The sequence below is a fragment of the Orcinus orca genome, chromosome 2, assembly GCF_937001465.1.
Source record: "Orcinus orca chromosome 2, mOrcOrc1.1, whole genome shotgun sequence".
Taxonomy (NCBI): Eukaryota; Metazoa; Chordata; class Mammalia; order Artiodactyla; family Delphinidae; genus Orcinus; species Orcinus orca.
The window spans coordinates 94571314-94591267 of NC_064560.1; the positions used below are offsets into that span (position 1 = coordinate 94571314).

Here is a 19954-nt window from a genome sequence, read left to right on the forward strand (position 1 = left end):
TATTCTTGTCTCTTTTATTGTATACATTGGGACCAGATTAATATTTTTAAAATACAACTTTCACCACTATACGTTTCCTCTTAGCACAAATATCTTTGGTGATTTCACAAGTTGAATAATGAAGTCAAAACTCCTGTATTCACACTTAGGATTATCCATAATCTGATTCTAAACTAAATTTTTTTTTAATTGCCCTAAAACTTTCTCAGAAGAACCTTCTCTGTATATCAAGTCAATTTGGTTCACTTCAGCAAGCATCTGTTACCTACTATATATCAGATACCATGTTGGTCGTTAGGGATAAACAGATGAGTGGAACATTCTTGTCCTTAGGAAATTCACTGCCTAGTGGAGGTAAAAAGATGCATGAATAACTAATTATAATATATGTGTAAGTTGATGAAACTGAGTGCTGCCTCAGTTTTATTTTATTTTTTAAAATTTATTTATTTATTATTTTTGACTGTATTGGGTCTTCGTTGCTGCGCGTGAGCTTTCTCTAGGTGCAGTGAGTGGGGGCACCTCTTCGTTGTGGTGCGCGGGCTTCTCAGTAGTTGTGACACGTGGGCTCAGTAGTTGTGGTGCGTGGGCTCTAGAGCTCAGGCTCAGTAGTTGTGGCGCATGGGCTAAGTTGCTCTGCGGCATGTGGGATCTTCCTGGCCCAGGGCTCAAACCTGTGTCCCCTGCATTGGCAGGTGGATTCTTAACCACTGCACCACCAGGGGAAGTCACTGCCTCAGTTTTATAATGTATATTTAGAAAAGGGATTTTTTTTTAAGGCATAAAAACCACCAGGAACCAAAAAGAGAGAGAGAGAGAAGATAAAAACAGGTGAGAAATTTTAACAAAATTCTGGAAGCTGGAAAGCAGTTAAATGGTAACTAATTTAGCAGTCCAGAGAAAGCTGAATGATTTAATGGGTAGGCCAGTTTGTAACATAGAATACACCAGATATCAATAAGTTCAAGAATTGGAGACAGTAGGAATTTCAAAAAGTTGGGATGCAGAAAGTGCTAAAAACAGGAAGAGTAGTTGCAAGTATATACATATATATATATATATATATATATATATATATATATATATATATGGAGCAGTTGCATCACTAAATCCCCTCCTTCCCTGGCATCGCCCGGCAGCTACTCTTTCCCACCTTCACAGGATATGTAAAGGTCACACTGTTGAAGGTAAACTGAGCTGTGAAAACTGGGCCGCCCAGCTGAACACAGGGAAAATGAGGAAAAGGTTCCCCTCTGATTCGTGAGGCCTTCTAGACTCTGGAATAAGCAGATCCATAAGTGCCTGGGATTTCTTTGAACTCTTGTTTGGTTGGTTGTTTGTTTTTCCTCCAAAAGAAAACTATGCAGGATTTCTTTCTTTCTTTTTTTCTTTTTTCTTTTTGGCTGCGTTGGGTCCTCGTTGCTGCGTGTGGGCCTTCGCTGTGGTGCATGGGCCTCTCATTGCAGTGGCCTCTCCCGTTTCAGAGCACAGGCTCTAGGCGCATGGGCTTCAGCAGTTGTGGCACGTGGGCTCAGTAGTTGTGGCTCACAGGCCCAGTTGCTCCATGGCACGTGGAATCCTCCCAGACCAGGGCTCGAACCCGTGCCCCCTGCATTGGCAGGCGCATTCTTAACCACCAAGCCACCAGGGAAGTCCCTGCACGATTTCTATAATATAACAAGTTTGTTTTACTATTTTAAAAAAAAAAAGATTCCCCCAAATCTTCAAAAAAAGTGAGGATTTAGGAAAAGTATTTACTTCAGAGCAAGAAGCTGGCTTTCAAGGTTATTCATACTCTGTTCGTATGGATTTTCCTGGTTCATTTCTCACCATTCTCCCCCATATGCTTTGTGCTCCTTTCATATTGGTCCACTCATACTTTATCACATTCTCTGCATTTTCTATCATTTCTCTACCTCAATGTTCAAATTAGTATTTTTATAAGAAATGCTCTTTATCCTCTCCTGTTCGTCCTCAGAGGCTCACCTCAAGTGCCATTTGTGCCCAAATGCTTTACCCTCCCTCATCTAAGTCATCTACTGACTTGTTCATATTTCTTTTTTTTTAACACTTATCACTTTATATGATTTATTTATCAAACTCTGAGGCACCATGTGCAGGGTCTTGTGTGAGGATCTAGAATACAGTCTCTGAAGGGTGAGAAGTGAGTGTTGCTCATCTTAGGTGTCTGATATTTGCATATGAGGGGTATTAAATACTCAAATACTTTCCCTTACCTCTGGTGTCTTGTTTTTCTGGTTAATCTTTTATACCTCTTTACAAAGGAGGTATAGTTATTCTAAATCAGAGATCTGATCATGTCACTACCCTACTCAGAAACCTTTCATTTTAAGTTTTAAGATGGCATTGAGGACTTTCCTAATGTGGACTCACCCTTACTTTTCTAGTTTCTTTTGCTGCCCTAACCACTCCTTGCCCATCCCTACTCCTTCCTGATCTTCATGTTGCAACTTACGGTCCATCTACCCCAAGACCATCGCCCATTCTCTTCCTAAACCGTCTGTTTTCTCATTTTTATTGTTTTGCTCATACAGTTTCTTCTCCCTGAGATGTGTTTTTCTCCCTTCTTCAACTGTTAAAATTCTACTCATTTTTTCACACCTTGTGGGGAGGTGGTGGGAGAAAGAAAGGAAAGTACATCCTTTGTGAGACTCCTGTGATTGCCTTCTCTCTTTTCTTGCTCACAGATCAGAATCCAGATTGATTACTAGGCTTACACTGATACCACCATCTCAATTCACTTTAAAAGTTGTAATCTATTTGAATTAAAGATCTGTTACTTTAAGCATATACTTCAAAAATTAATTTAATTCTTTAACAGTGAAGTCATATTGTACTCTAAATGAGTAAGGGGTGAATTTCGGTGCCCCTACTTCCCTACGCCCCAGTAATTCTTACTGCTAAAACTGGGGGGGAGTGTCCAATTCGGAAAGACATCCCCCTCCCCAAACACATCTACAGTTTTAAACTTGACCATTTTCCTCTAAGCAGTAATGAGTTTTTAGGGTCAACCCTTTGCTAAAATAAGTTTTAGATCACAATAACTGTGCTTATACAGTGCCGGGAAGGGCTTTCCTGAAAAATTTTCATGCAGCATCCTATCTCGCATGGAAGAAGTCTGTGGCCAAGCTGGAGTTTTAATCTGCCTGGGAGCTGGCTGTTACTACCTCATCTCGTCCTCTCCCGGTTGTTGGTATCCTTTTCACAATTTCATCAAATATATTTTTTAAAATGATTTTGGTGGGAACATTAATCAGAAACACAAATTAACTTTTAGAACTTAATACAATTAATACAGAGAGGGAAAAATGGCTATTTTCTACTTTTGCTCCTTTAAAAAAGAAGTTATTCATCTTATAATGTCTTAGGTGTTTGTCTGGCAACCTGTGAATCCTATTAATGTTGTTTGCAGACAAAAGTTATTCCTAAGTTAGTGTACTATTCTCCACATAAAAGTACTGGGAAAACTGATAACAGTATTAAAAGTATAATGGTGTAATTTTAACTGTATTAAAAGTATAATGGCCATTTATTGTCTAGAGCTTGTTAAAAATAATCAATATTACAAGCAGCCTTTTGTTCCCAAAATGCAGGGTTTGTTTTTTGTTCATTATCAAAATAACCTATATTATATGAAAATTAGAAACAGTCATCTTTCTTTTTTTTTTTGGCGGAACACGGGCCTCTCACTGTTGTGGCGTCTCCCGTTGCGGAGCACAGGCTCCGGACGCGCAGGCCCAGCGGCCATGGCTCACGGGCCCAGCCGCTCCGTGGCATGTGGGATCTTCCCGGACTGGGACACGAACCCGTGTCCCCTGCATCGGCAGGCAGACTCTCAACCACTGCACCACCAGGGAAGCCCATAAACAGTCATCTTAATACCTTAATACATCTTTATCTATCCTTTTCCATGCATATATATTCAGCTATGTACATATATATATATGTACGTTTATGTGTATATATAACCTTTACCTACATGTATTATTTAAAAAGTAGTCATACTATACGTACTTATAACTTTTAAGCAGTCAAGGTTTTGAGTGTCTGAGATGTGCAGAACATGGTCTTAAGCACCATAGGGCATTGATAGATCCATTAAATAAAATCGCTACTCTCAAGATATTTATAGTCCAGCTGAATAAGATAGGACAAATATATAAGAAGCAATGTGAAGTCCAGTGCAGTGGCTGAGCTATATGGGCTATACTAAGCACTCACAAGGAGTTAAAATTAGCCTTCAAGGACTAATGGAGTTGAAGAGGTAAAGGTAGCTAAGTACCGAGCATGTACTGTGGGCTCACTAACTGATCGTTGCTCTTATACTCACCCCAAGTTCTGACTCTAGATGTCTAGTACAGAAGAATATTGATTCCATTTCTGTAAGTAGAGAAGTTGAGAGGAAAAAGGTTACAACTGCAGGAAGAACTTTGAGTTAAGTGTTGTCTGGAAGGAGAGCTGTTTCTGCATATAGGTGAAGATGTAGAGCTTGAGTTCTGGTGAAGAGTCAAAACAGCTTTGAGAATCATCTACTTAGAGACAGTAGATGAGTTTTCCAAAAGGAGTAGGCCAATAATTGGTTTTATTTCACACTGTCCTTTATGCCAACTAAAGTTGATACTAAATACCATGACAAAAAATAAGAAAACCTTACTTGTCAGTGAGTTAGAAAAATGAGGGTTTGTGTTTTTTGTGCCAAGAGTTAAAATCTCTCTATCTTTGTAATTCTGGCATTTCTTCTTCTTGGGTTGCCTCATAGCTCAATAGTTGGGAAATATTAAATAACAAAATGTGTGTGTGACAGACAAAGAGATTTGTTTTCTTTCATTTTTAAAAAAAATATTTATTTATTTATTTGGCTGCGCCAGGTCTTAGTTGTGGCATGCGGGATCTTTGTTGCCACATGTGGACTCTTAATTGTGGCATGCCGACTTCTTAGCTGAGGTATGCATGCAGGATCAAGTTCTCTGACCAGGGATGGAACCCTGGCTCCCTGCATTGGGCGCGTGGAGTCTTAACTACTGGACCACCAGGGAAGTCCCCGAGATTTGTTTTCTTTAAAATAAAAGATTCTCATGTCTAGCTTAAATTTTCAAATTCTCAAGCTGTTTTTGTTCTTGTCTTGCTGGGTCTCATTATCTCTGTTTGGCTTTTCACTTACAAATCATGTTTCATATATGTGAACAGCGTTGGGAATGTGACCTTTCTCATGACCCTGTAAGCTAAGATTTTGCTTTGCATTTCCCAGAATAAATGTCACTAAAACATATACATTCTGCTTTTCCCCTAGGTAAAAATCTCTACACCAATGAATATGTAGCTATCAAACTGGTGAGTAGAATCTGTATTTGTGGTAATTATGTCTTAGTGCTCTCACCCTTCACATATCTTTTTACAGGAAATAAATGTAACCATTCACAAAAATACTAATGTTATTTTTCCTTGCATATGATCCCACATAGTCATTTCCTTCAAATATATATAGTGTTACAGTGATGAATCACTGTATACTGTAAAACACTATATAGTTAGAGGATGCTAACTATAGTGTTAGCAATGATAAATCAAAAAAAGTTTATAAAACATAGCTGGAAGGAAAAAAAAAAACCCTAGTAACTGCTGTAAACTTTGTACCTTTCACAGTGCTATTTTTTTTTATAATTTTCTTATTCTTGAATATGACTTATCCATTTTAAAAATGTAAGGTATTTATTAATATACTTCTGAATGTGATCATCTAATCATTGCCTTAAAAAGCTGTCAAACGTGAAAAAGACATTACGTGGTCAGATTTGAAGCAAAGAGTTCAGTTGGTTTTGTCATTGCTAATCTTATGAATAACTAACCTAGTCATTGAAAATAACATCCTGTTAAAAAAGAATAATTCTGTTATTTTTAAGGATTAATAGTTTTAGAAGAAACAGTTCTTTATCTTATATGTAAGGTTGATGAAAAACCATTTCTAGCCATATGAAATGCTTTATATAACTAGTTTCTATGAAACTGTATAAATATTGTCCTCCTAATAAATCCTAGTACATTTCCCAGGATCTGAAGGTAGTTTTGGGCTTTATTAGTTGGAAGGCAGAGGCGTTAATAGTTGAAGGAAGTATCTTGTGGTAATTGCTGTTCTTTTCTAATGAATTGCCCCTACCACATCCACACCTGCTCTGTGGTCGGTCCTTTCCTCTCATTAAGCTTGTCTGTGGAGGAGTTAGTGTTGTCCTGTGAAGAACTGACAGGCATCAGATTAGTTTCTCTACAAAGAGGTGGACAGGGAGCAGGTCTTAGAGCAGGTAGCTCCTTGGGAACCAAGTGTTTTGTTTGTTGACTTGGAACTTTTGTTGGAGAAATTGGAGCAGGAAGAGAGACAATGCATGTAACAATGCAGACCAAATATTTTTCTCAGCTTGAATGTCAAGGAATTAACTGTATATTTGTATTTATGGGAATTTGATTATTCTGTGAAAGTGTTATCTAGTTCATCTCTTTTTTACTTTTTCTGTTTTATTGTTTTGTTAAGTTGGAATAATTTTTTTTTTTTTTTTTTTTTTGCGGTACCTGGGCCTCCCACTGCTGCAGCCTCTCCCACTGCGGAGCACAGGCTCCAGATGCACAGGCCTAGCGGCCATGGCTCACGGGCCCAGCCACTCCACGGCACGCAGGATCCTCCCGGACCGGGGCACGAACCCGCATCCCCCGCATCGGCAGGCAGACTCCCAACCACTGGGCCACCAGGGAAACCCCAAGTTGGAATAATTTTGATTCTTTGGGACTAGTAATAGGGAGAAGCAGCCCCTAAAACACTTTAAAATGTTGCCTCAATACTGTATATTTGTTATTGTCCCCTTATTTATCAAGACTTCTTCTGAGGCTTTCTGTTAGGGGCAACTCATTCTATCTAGATTCCTCTTTCCAGGTTCATACTAGTTGACCTGTTTAGATAAGGTTGCATAACATTATTGACATGACTGACTATTGCATTTCACTTACATTTTATTAAAGTTTTATTCTTTGTATGGCCAAGAGTTAAAGGTAGATAGACTTCATGTCATCTAGTATGGTGTGCCTCAGTACCTCATTTCTCTTTCAAATAAACCTTAAATAAAGGCTTTTTAGAGGATGACAATCTTGTCTATGGGCCTCCTCTCTTGCTGTGGGGCTGTATTCTCTGTGGGAGATATGATGGCAGTAATTGAGCTCTTTTCACTGTAACAGCAAAATTTGCCTTAAGCATTACAGTCCTACAAGGTAGCCGTCTGCTGTCAGTTTAGGATTTCAGGCAGGTGTGTGTGTTCCAGAATAACCATGATTCTGGCAAATAGCCAGCCCTCTATGGAAATGTAATCAGCATCTGGCACAGAAATACAAGGAAGCCGGGGCTGGTAGTGTTTCAGTTCTACTTTGTTTGGATCTTCATTGTGGGCTCTTGTTTCTTGGATTTCTAGGAACATTTTTTTAAAAATCAGATACAGTGTAAACAAACTAGTGTGATGAACCCCTCCTTTACCCCTATCACTGAGGTTTCTGGGGTTCTTTTTAACAGAGGTTTTCTAACAGTTGTTTAAAGAGTTTTCTCTCCATGCTGCTAATCCTACTGCCTTTTACAATCTTATAGATTGTTTGCAGTGTCCTTTATTCATAGTGCTTTCAGAAGAGCACTTGAAGCTCCAGTTGGTTGAGCAGGCTACAACTACGTGCTGAAGGGGTTGGCTGAAGGATGTAAGTCCTTCTGTCTGTGATAAAAAGCCCCTCATGTCTGAATATATGTGATGTGTATGTACACCCACTTTTAGCCCTATAACTCTAAAGAGATATTGCTATTTTTAATCTGTTAACTTATTTACCCAAGATCAGATTGAATATTTCCTATTAATGTTTCCAGTATGAAGTTTGAAGGTATTAGGTTTGAAGAAGGATCTGTGTTTTTTAAAATTCATTGACTGTTGTGGTTTGTTCGAATTCAAGACTGTTTCTCCAGAAAGAACACTCCTCTTTCTAGTGTTGAGATCAACCTCTGGTTTCATATCAATTTGTCATCACTGTCTCTTTTGGTTTCTTGTGAATTATTAATGATTCTGAAATTGGCTGCTTTGATGGTGATATATTAGAAGATCTAAAACCTGAATGGAGACTCTATAACTGAAGAGATAAATGAATAAGGAAGTGACTCTACAGTATAGTCTTCAATACATTTTTTTGGAATACAAGAATCTTGAGAAACTTGAAGGCCAACTCTGATGCTTGCTGATTTTGCAATCAGAGAAGGGTATGAGTTCTTTCATAGAGCTCCTTAGGGCTTTGAAGTATTCTAGCCTACCTGAATTGATTTAGATAAAATCTTCCTAGAAGCAAAGGTGTAGACTAGATAACTTCAAGGAAAGTTCTGAATTCTGTGATTTATGGATTCTATATTTTAAGAAAAATGCAGAAAACTTCAAGTGGGTTCAGGAAGAGCTTTCAGGGGTGATCAAATAACTAAAAAGTAGGACCAGTGAGGAAAGGTTAAAAAAATTTAAATTACTTTGCCTGAATAAAGGAAGTTTAAGAAATGACTGAATAGCTTTGTTATTTGAAGATAGCTGTTATAGTATTCACAGGTTATTCGGGAGCTGTTTTGTCTTTGTTATTGAGGATATAAGAGAAATAGGCTAAACTTTCAGTAAGTGGAGATTGCAGTTACATATAAAGACCTTCTAAACCATGAAACTTGTTAAACACCAGCATGAATTAATAAGGGAAGCTGTGGAACTCTCCTTCCTTTGAGCCTATATTAAAAATAGGACAAATAACCATTCAATGGGGAGAGGACAGTTTTTTTCAACAAATGTTGTTGGGAAAACTGGAGATCCACAAGCAGTGAAGTGAGACCCTTTACATCATACACAAAAATTAACTCAAAATGGGTCAAAGGCCTAAACATAAGAGCCAAACTATAAATATCTTAGAAGAAAACTTAGGGGGAAAGCTTCATAAGGTTAGATTTGGCAGTGATTTCTTGGATATAACACAAAAAAGCACAAGTAAGAAAAGATAGATAGGTTGGACTTTATCAAAAACTTTTGTGCATCAGAGGACTCTGAACAGAGTGAAAAGATAACCCATGGAATGGGAGAAAATATTTGAAAATCATATATCTGATAAGGAATTGATTCTCGAATTTACCATTTTAACCATTTTTAGTTGTACAGTTCAGTGGCATTAAGTACATTCACATTGGTGTGCCCCCATCACTATCATCCATCTCTAGAACTTTTTTTTCACCTTCCTCAACTAAAATGCTGTACTCATTAAACACCAGCAGCATTCCCCTCTCCCCCCAGCTCCTGGCAACCACCATTCAACTTTCTGTCTATGAATTTCACTATTCTAGGTACCTAATACAAGTAGAATCATGCAGTGTTTGTCCTTTTGCGTCTGGCTTATTTCACTCAACATACCATCCCCGAGGGTCATACATTTTGTAGCATGTGTCAGAGTGTCCTTCCTTTTTATGGCTAAATAATATGCCATCACACATATGGAACAAAATGTAACCACATTTTATTTATCCATCCATTTGTTTATAGATACTTGGGTCGCTTCCACCTTTTGACTATTGCGAATTATATTGCAACAAACATGGGTCTACAAATATCATTTTGAGTCTGAGTTTTCAGTTCTTTTAGGTGTATATCCAGAAGTGGAACTGCTGGATCATGTGGTACTTCTATATTTAATTTTTTGAGAAATTGCTGTACTGTTTTCCACAGTAGCTGCACCATTTTACATTCCCACCAGCAGTGCACAAGGGTTCCAATTTCTCCACATCCTTACCAACACTTGCTATTTTCTGTGTTTTTGATATTAGCCATCCTAATGGATATACAGATGTATCTTTCAGGGTAATGTTTGATTTTCTTGTGAACTAGTTGCCTGATATACTGTCAATTCAGAATGATTAGCCAGCCAATTCTTGAAGTTTGGTATAGAGCAAAGTGTGGTAGTATGGCTGCTTTATCTTTGGGCTCTTTAGAAAACTCTATTTTTAAAAACTTGAACACTGTATTAATTAAAGTTACAAGTTACATATCTTAGTTGCATTTATAGTCTTTAATTCTCTAAAGTGTAAAAATAAATATACATAACACTGTTCCTACAGCTTTATTCATAATACTGAAAACAGTTCAAATGTCCAAAAGTTAAGGTTTGTGTGTATGTACACACATGCACACACACACACACACACACACACTAATATATAGTTTTACTTACTGTTATGGAATGATGTCATCATCACATGTTAAATTTAAAGACATAGAACACCAAATATAGTATGCTCTCATTTATTTAAAATACATTTTTGAGTCTATATTATATATAAATATATGTATAAATCAATATTTGGAAGAACATTCACCAAAATGTTAATAGTGCTTTTTTTAAATGATAGAATCTCAGGTTATTTTTACTTTCTTTCTAATTTTTGTGTATATGAAATTTTTTTCCTGAGCATATATCATTTTTCTATAAATAATAAAACCATTTACTACCCAAAATTCATAATAAAACAAGAAGGAAATACTTGCTGGTATTTTTTTTTTTTTTTTTTTTTTTTGCCGTACGCAGGCCTCTCACTGCTGTGGCCTCTCCTGTCGTGGAGCAACAGGCTCCAGACGCGCAGGCTCAGTGGTCATGGCTCACGGGCCCAGCCGCTCCACGCCATGTGGGATCTTCCCAGACCGGGGCACGAACCCGTGTCCCCTGCATTGGCAGGCGGACTCTCAACCACTGCGCCACCAGGGAAGCCCTACTTGCTGGTATTTAATTAAAAGATTTGGCACCTGGTTTCCTAGGAGAATATATTTCAGAAGAATACTTCATGGTGAGAGAGCTATCCTTGAGTGATGTCTCATACAGAGTATTTTTATTTAAACATCCATGGCAGGGATTGTATATAATTCAGCTTCATCTTCCCCTAGATGTGCTTTCAAAGAGAAATTGTGGTAAGAAAATGCTATTGTATATGAATATCATCTCTAAAATATTAAGTGGTCTTAGCCCTGGTTTACTCTGAAAACCTAGGAATGAAAAAACTGTCTAAATCTGATCACAATTTCTCTTCTTGGGTTTCAGGAACCAATAAAATCACGTGCTCCACAGCTTCATTTAGAGTACAGGTTTTATAAACAGCTCGGCAGTGCAGGTAAGTCAATGTTTCCTCCATTTATTCAGAATATAGCTTAGCTGGAAGCCCTAACATATGTAAATTTTCTTGTCTACCTTTTTTGCCAGACCATGTATCTCCCCTACTTGCTGGATAGGTAAATACACATAGTCAACTAAAAAGCTACTTACTCTCTGGCATCTAGAAGGGCAGTTGAGTTGATTGGGGGTCTATGCTACCATGCCTGCCCACAGACCAACCTGTGAATGCTTTCATTCACCTGAAATACACATGGAATGGTTTTTGCTTTTTGGTAGTTTATTCATTCTCTTTTCATTCCTTTGTGTATACAGAAAGAAAGGAGGAGGTGTTGGTAATTTTCAAGCTGTTTTTACCACATTGAGACTATATATCCATTTTAAAGACATACTACTAAAATATATCTTCTGAAATACCTTAACACTGTCACTTTATCTATTGTTCTCATTAATTTAGAAGACCTATCTATATGATTGTAATAACCTATGACCTCTGAGGATTTTTAAAAAATTAAGTTTATAATTTTTAAAAACATTCCTGTTTTTTTACCAAAAAGGTCAAATTTCTGAAATATTTTACTGGCTTGCAGAAAAATATATTGACTGAACAAATGTTACCAACTCTAAGGAGGTTGAACCCATAGGATTCCTATTGCAGAAGATGAAATCCTCCAGTGCTAGTTTAATTGTTTGACATTAATAGACATTCCTCTGCTTTATGCTTCTTCAATGTGACAGTTTTTTGTGAATGACTGAAACATAGTTTCTATTTCAAGTACCATTATTGAAGGTACTGTTGAAGGAATTTGAGTTTCACTTCCTAAAATATATACAATTATATAAGAGCCACTGGGTGTTATTCAAGTCATCTTATACCCTGACCATGGCAATAATCAGCCATAGTCATAACCTAGGGAGGCCAGGATGAGCGTTTGTCTTTCATTGAACCTAACATGAGTTCTTGCAGACAGCTCAAATGCATTCATCTCAGCTGTTATATGCTGCCCCTCCACTGCTCACCTGCAAGTCTTCTTTTAAGCTGCGTGTCTTCAGTTCCTTCAGTTTTTTGCGTTATGTGATTAACAGTTACTTCACTGTCATTGCTCCACTAGGAAGCATGAATGTACACACACACACACTCCTGGTTTTGTGATGTCCCTCTTAAATGAGCCTCATAAAACAGCACCAGTAACTCTGGATTTGGAGGCAGTGGGATTATTATCTTCCTTGATCTGGACACAATAGTTCTATTAATTTAGGTTAGATATTTTTTTTTTTTTTTTGCGGTACGTGGGCCTCTCACTGTTGTGGCCTCTCCCGTTGTGGAGCACAGGCTCCGGACGCGCAGACTCAGCGGCCATGGCTCATGGGCCCAGCCGCTTCGCCGCATGTGGGATCCTCCCGGACCGGGGCATGAACCCGTGTCCCCTGCATCAGCAGGCAGACCCTCAACCACTGCGCCACCAGGGAAGCCCCTAGGTTAGCTATTTTAACAGCCATTTTACATAGTTGACTTTTGTGCATTTGTGGAGTTCTACTCAGTTGAAACCTTTATGTCTTTTTTACATAAGCTGCCATCAACCAAGGCTTTCTGAATTTTTCTGGTTATATAATTGATTTTGATCACCAGAACCTCCTAAGTGTCATCTTATTTTATCCCATTATTACTAAGTATTCGGATGCTTTTCAATCCTAATTCTGTTACTGATGATTACACATTGACTGTTTTTTAATTATAACTGCATATCCACCCTGCCCCTTCCCTAAGACTACTATAAGCTCCTTAAGAACAGGCTTGTGTCTTCTTCACCCTGGTGTCTCAAATGTATCTCAGGACCCTACATAGTTCTTTCACATAAGAGGAAGCTGGGAAGAATTCTGGTGACAGAAGGAACTTAGGAAGATTTGATAAGCATGCGTTTTAGATTTTTGCCAAGATATTAAGAAAGATATTCCCCTGAGGATGGCTGAAAAGGGGAAATTATTTATTTATGATAGGTAAAAAGTGGATTTATTTAGAGAGATACACATTCCGTAGACAGAATGTAGTCCGTCTCAAAAGGTGAGAACGGCCCTGGGAGAAACACACTCCACAGAGCGTGGGCCATCTCAGAAGGCGAGAGGCCAGGAAATTTATTTTGAAAGTAGATCAGTTGACAAAGTAGACAAGATTTCACCATGTCTCCCTATAAATGTGAGCATGAACACTAGAGCTTCTTCCTAAGTTACAGGCACAAGCATTTCTCTTCCTATTTTTCTAGAGTGAAGTTCCCTGCTGCCAATGTTACTCCTCAGTAGTTAATGTATGAGCAGCTAGAGCACATATGCCCTTCTCTTCAGAACCAAGGTGATGCTGTGGCGCTGTAAATAAACAGCCTTTCACGCTGAAAGCACACAAACCAAAATTATGCAATCGTTGTTTTTACTCATTGATGCTTCGTCTGTCATTATTCAGCACAGGCCGAAGATTTGCACGATATTTGGATATCATGACAAGGAATATTTAAAAAGAAAAAAAAAAGCCCATTGTGACTTAGATTTGTTCAAGGAATTAATCAGTACTTAAGAAATAAATGGATGAAATTTGGGGGGAGAAATGAGTGATTATGAATTTAAAGGACACTGGTATAGCTTGAGACTTTAAATTCCTAGAATAAGAACTTCTGTGTTGGCTTGAGAATAATTTGACCATTTTTTCCTTAAGTACAAAAGTCTTATTCATTACCTTGCTTTTTGACCCCTACATTGCCCTGACTGTATGATCTGGAAATTCATACCAGTTCTCTACTCATGGGTAGATAGAACAAAAATGGTAGTACTGGATGATTGTGAACATGGTTTAAGGTGGAGCTCTTCCTGATTGTCCCTTCTTTTCCTTGTTTGATCTCTAACTTCTTCCCTTCTATACCGTCGTGTTCTCTAGTGGACAGTCACACTTCAAGCTTTCTTTGCTGATTGTAACTTTGCCATCAAGAATTTCAAGACCTGATTATTTACTGTGAAGGTTATCTCTAAGATAATCAGGGAAGAAAGAGGGCCTTGAGAGTCTTGAAACTGAGAATGAGGATTTTGGTCTTCCTAAAAGCTGTCATTTTTTCCTTTTTTCATTTATTGTAGAAACCAAATTATGAAATATTAAAGGATATTTTGAAAGGAGATGGTGGTCCATGTCCTTATCACCCTAACTCAGCCACATTTTATTTGAATATTTCTCTTTTTCATATGCAGACATATTTCATAGTTAATCTCAGTTCACATGCAATTGCATGTCTTCATTCACTGAACATTGTAACATTTGTCTTGATGCTGCATTAGATACACGTTTCTAATCATTGTATAATATCCTGTCAGCTTTGTAGACCATAATTTAGGCATGCATTTAGCGCTGTCAGACTTGTAGCTTGTTTTTATTTGAAGAAAGCATTTCTCCTATTGATATACCTGAGTATATAACTCAAAACTTTTCCTTCTTATGTTCTGCCATTTACTCCGCATATGATACAATGGTGATTTTCAAATGTTTAAAGATCTATTAAATGATAGATTAAGTTTATTCCAAAGGATTCCAGAATAAAAATTATAGAAAGAAATTTCAGTAAGATAAGTTTGACTTTGTATCACAGCTAAAACAGTGTGAAAGTAATCTAAGTGTCATCAATATGGGTCTGGGTAAATAAATGGTGATATATTTATACCACGGAATTAGCTATTAAAAAAAAGCAGAGGGCTTTCCCTGGTGGCGCAGTGGTTGAGAGTCCGCCTGCCAATGCAGGGGACACGGGTTTGTGCCCCGGTCCAGGAAGATCCCACGTGCCGCGGAGCGGCTGGGCCCGTGAGCCATGGCCGCTGAGCCTGCGCGTCCGGAGCCTGTGCTCCGCAACGGGAGAGGCCACAACAGTGAGACGCCCGCATACCGGAAAAAAAAAAAAAAAAAAAGTTAATGATTATCTTTGAAGAGAATGATTAGAAATGGGAAGCAGTCTTTAGGTTTACACTTTAATCCTTTCACGTTGGTTGTATTTTTTGCCCTGATCATGTATTATTATTGTATTGTTATTATAATAGCTAATTTTTTAAAAGACTGCAGCAGTGGATTTATGGTCTCTCTCTTACCTCTTCCATCACCAAGCAACCTGTTTCTGTCCCCATTTATCTGGAGCCATGTGTTAACAGTTTCAGGCATAAGGTCAACAAATGATGATAAAGTGGGGCAATACTGTGTTTCCTTTCTTTCCAAACACCTTCTTGTAGGAAGAAAAGAACCAAATTGTGAACTGGAATAAGCTGTCTTATGCAATAGGATTTCCTGTCTCTTAGCAGGAGGGCAGTTTTCAGGCAGAAGTTAAACAGTTATACATTCTGGATGTTATAAGGGAGATTTGTGCACTGGGTAGAAAGTTAGATTACGTGACTTTTTAAGACCTATTTGAACACTGAGATTGTATTAAAAACTTTAAAGACCATGTTACCATGCAAAAAACATCCTGGTGCAGATATTTATACTTGGGGTCTTACTCAGTTTCAGAAGATATAAACTTATTTTTCTAAGTTAATTACATCATAAATATAACCCTGGCAAAGTGGACACCCAGTAGTCAGTGAATCCAAATGGGAACATTATCTACTATTTTCACATATTTGGATGGGTGCGGGTGGGGTAGATTTTTATTTGCAAATTATGGTTCAGTTATTGAGCCTGATATTGCTGGAGAATTTACAAATTTATTTCAAAGCAAAACAGTATTTTTAAAATGTGAACTCTGCAACTATATGTAATGACTACGGAAAATTATTATATTATTCTTTTCCTCACTGTTGGAACATCAAAGTTTTAGGTTTTCTCCAGTGACTAAACCAAATACATTCTTCAGTTTTGTCTTATTTTTGCTTCATTTTTTCTTATATCATTGTTTTGATTTTTCACAGTACAAAGGGCTTTGGCACTGAGCACAGTTATACTTTTCTTTTCAGATGTAACTTTGTATAGGTTGTTCTGAGTACACAAGATTAGAAATAAGGGACTTAAAGATTGACTCTGGGTTCCCTGGGGCTGGCTTGCCCTCCTGGTAGCTTCAGTATTTGTTTGGTACAATGGGCCAGCTTCACAAGAAAGAACAGTATTTAATCATGGTAATTAAAGACTGTAAGCCTTGCATTCAGCAGATGAAAGCACCCAGTGAGTTTTAACCATCTTTCTTATTTTCTTATCATTTTCTTCAGTGATCATTGTTGGGTTAATTGTAATATAGTCACCATGGGTAAATCTCAAACTTATTTTCCTGTTATGGGAATGTTTTTAGGTTTCCCTGTGCTCTGAGTGTCCTTTTACTTAGGAGAGTATATACATTGTCAGTTTATAAATTTCCCAGCCAACAAATCTTTTATCCAGCACACCTCCCACTTTTGCTTATGTCCTAACACACAGGAACAGGACATGTGGATGACAGGTTTGGGGCAGAGATAGGCAAAACCAGTGGCCTCAACAGAGAGGAGCCCTAAACATAAGAGAGGGACAGTATGAGCACGAAGGTTCATAGCTAGATAGGGACTGGTCACATAATACGGGTCAGTATATGTTTGGTAATTAACTAAAAGGTGAATAAACCAGAACCAAGCATGCAGCTGAAGTGGCAGGAGAGAGAGGGAGGAAGGGAGAGGGAATGAGTCAGCAAGAGCAGGAGCAAATGAAGGAAGATGGGGGAGGGGTGAATAGGCAAATGGCAAGAAAATAGGATTCTAGAGACAGAAATGAGAGTGCAAGTGATAAAATCTGGTGGAGACCTCTGAAGTAGCCAGAAGGAGCAATAAAGTTGCCTTCTGTTACTGTTCTCAGAGTTAGCTGTTTCTTAGGAACAGTGGTTTTGAACAATAGCTTGGATATTTTTAGTAAAAGTAGTAAGGTAGGTTATGGTAAATTCCCATCACTTCACTTGGCATTTGGAAAGGCCTAATTTATAATATAAACAGATAATACAATGATCTCTTTGCTTCTGGAGGCTTCTTAATTGTCTTGAGAGATCCTAAAGGTAGTAGAAGCAGTCACCGTGCTCTGGTTAAACATTTATTTCCACTTCTACCCAGCAACCTGCCTGGGAAAAATTCTCAGGGGCTCTGGGAATAAATATCATATCATAGACAATCTAAGCCTGAGCTGCCATGTCCTGGCTTTCCAGCAGCTATTCTAATCTGCTAATGACTATTCTGCTTTGCCTTTCTTGTAAAGGAGATGGTAATCCTCAAATTAAAGACAGCAAAAGGGAATTCCCTGGCGGTCCAGAGGTTAGGACTCCGCACTTCCACTACAGGGGGTACGGGTTCTATCCCTGGTCAGGGAACTCCCGCAAGCCTCGTGGCGAGGCCAATAAATAAATAAATAAAATCTTTAAAATTAAAAAGACAATAAGATACTTACTGAAATTTCACAGTGTAACAAAGCCCAGGCAAAAATCTCATTGGAAAGAGAAAGCAAGTGAACTTAAGTGCCCACTAGGTACTTTATATGGTTATTTCATTTTTCCCATTTTGAGCACAGGGAAGTTTAGTAACTTACTTTACCCAGGGTCATACAGTAGGAAAACCTGAGCTAGGAATGTGTTTGTCCCATGTTTTCCTACAGATTTCTGTCTTGTGTGGATACCGAGCAGAGGCCAGATGCCGGGCACCTTCTACCCATTACCCCTTGCCTAATTGTAATAGAATAGTGGGACATAGTTGTTAAAGTGTTAATTGATGCAAAGCCCCAGAACCTTCCCCTAGCGAAACAGTAGGATTTCCTGTTTCATACGGTGCCCCCAAATTTCATGCCTTTGTTACCTCCAAAATCTTTTATGGCCTTGGGTGATCTAGGTTTTGAAACATTTCTTTCCAAAGTAAATTAATCATTTGGGTTGAATACTTGTGCCATATGTGCAACTGAGGAGCTCAGAGCTACCCCACCCAAGCCATTTTCACCCACTGAAACCTTTATGCTATGAATAAAGTATTCATATTCCGTAATACCTATATGGGAAAAGAATCTGAAAAAGAAAGAATATATATATATGTATAACTGAATCACTCTGCTGTACACCTGAAACTAACACAACATTGTAAATCAACTATACACCAATAAAATTTTTAAAAGAAGTATTCATACTCTGCAATTTTGAAGTTTCTGGGAAGGAGTGGTTTTATATGTCATCAGAAAAGGTAGGAGGTATAGGTTGGTACCAGAAAAAGAGCTTTGAATCTAGGCACCTGTTAAGTTAACAGGAACATGGTTCTACTTCAAGAGAGAAATAAAGCATAAATCTGAAGAATATCATGAGAAAGTGTGAGATTGGCAAAACCGTCCTGTAGTGTTGTGGACTTCCTTAGGAGTAAATTATAAATAGGCTGGGCAAACACAGGAAGCAGGACACAGGGAAATAAAAAATAAGAACATCTGAAGAGATGTTGGAAAGATGGGGATTTTACTGAAAATAGAAGTGAATCCTACAACAAGAGTAGTTACGAACAAATAACATGGGTCAGCGTAGATGTTCAATAGTTAGGAGTGCTTTAAGGAATTGAGAAGAAACGTTTTCGTCTCCAGTTGGGCAGAAAGTTTTCATAACAAGAGAAGAAAGGATGAAATAGTGAACTTGGTAAAAGAAAGTGAAATCTGGATTCTTTCTTGCCATATATAAGTTTTTCAGAAGTCTCTCTGCCAGAGGTATTACAGAGAGAGGAGACATATACCACTAAATTCAGGGAAAACCAATCTTAATTAGTATAAATGGGCAGTCTTGAAATTACATTTTGAGAACTGGAGATTTAGACACTTGCCATCTCTAATTATAGACAGTGTGCATAAGTGGAGACAGCCAAGAATGGGAGCAAGGAGAAAAGTTTAGCCCAAGTTTTCCCACTGTTTTTCTGTGAGTTACTATTAACCTTGTGCCCCTGCTATGCCTCAGTTTCCTTATTCATGTAACAGGAAACCTCCTCTTTCTTATTGAGTTTGCAGAGCTTCCAGGGATGAATGAGGTAATGTCTGTAAAGGCCTTGAATCCTTAAGGAAAAAGTGCTATATAAACACAAGGCAGCATTGTTTTACATTGAAACCAAAGATCTAACTTTCTGTAGCAATGGAAATATCCTATTTACATTTCTTATAGCTTTGAAAAATATCAGAATGAAGAGATAACAGTTTCATTTTTGAAGAATTTTTGATGGATTCTCAAACAATAGTGACTTAATATTTCCCAGTCCTTTCTCTGACTTAATAGAGCAGAATTCTGCTGTGGTGAACCCATCACATCTGTGATCTTGAGATGTTTGTTTCTTTCAGAGGAGCTCAATGTGGTCGTGTTGAAATACAGTTATGAGCCTGCTTGGTGAGAATGACCACTTTTGCTTCTACAACTCCACAGCCTTTCGTGCCAGTTTGGAGGGGACACTTGGCCACAGCCATCTTGTACTACCTGGAAAAGAACCCCAGAAAAAAAAAATCCAATTGCCATACCTATTTTTGTTTTGTAAAATGGAATTGAAACCACTATGCAAGGACCAGGCCAAAGGATTCATTAATATTTGGTCCTTACCATAACTGGATTCATCTCTGAATTCTCAAAGGAAGTGGTCTTACTAGTGATGAACTACTGAAACATCACAAGTAAGGTTTATTACAGTAGTCTGTGGGAATGTTAGTGAATGTCATTGCCCCCCAAAATGAAAGATACAAATGGTTGAGCTGCCTCCTGCCTCCAGTGTAGAAGGTGAGATTTCT

General features: G+C 38.1%; 1 protein-coding gene across 9 annotated transcripts in view; it reads left to right on the forward strand.

The window, feature by feature from the left end:
- The window catches only part of CSNK1G1 (casein kinase 1 gamma 1), a 144713-nt gene that overhangs the window by 72645 nt on the left and 52114 nt on the right, over nucleotides 1-19954 (forward strand). For 8 of the 9 annotated variants that reach the window (XR_007475651.1, XR_007475652.1, XR_004485828.2 and 5 more), the window contains 2 exons: nucleotides 5312-5352; nucleotides 11137-11206. Coding sequence is in view for 4 of the 9 variants with exons in the window: in XM_049706194.1 (XP_049562151.1) it covers nucleotides 5312-5352; nucleotides 11137-11206 (111 nt within the window). In the remaining 5 variants the exon portion in view is untranslated. The remainder of the gene's footprint in view (nucleotides 1-5311; nucleotides 5353-11136; nucleotides 11207-19954) is intronic. The other variant, XM_033437122.2, reaches the window with a different exon arrangement.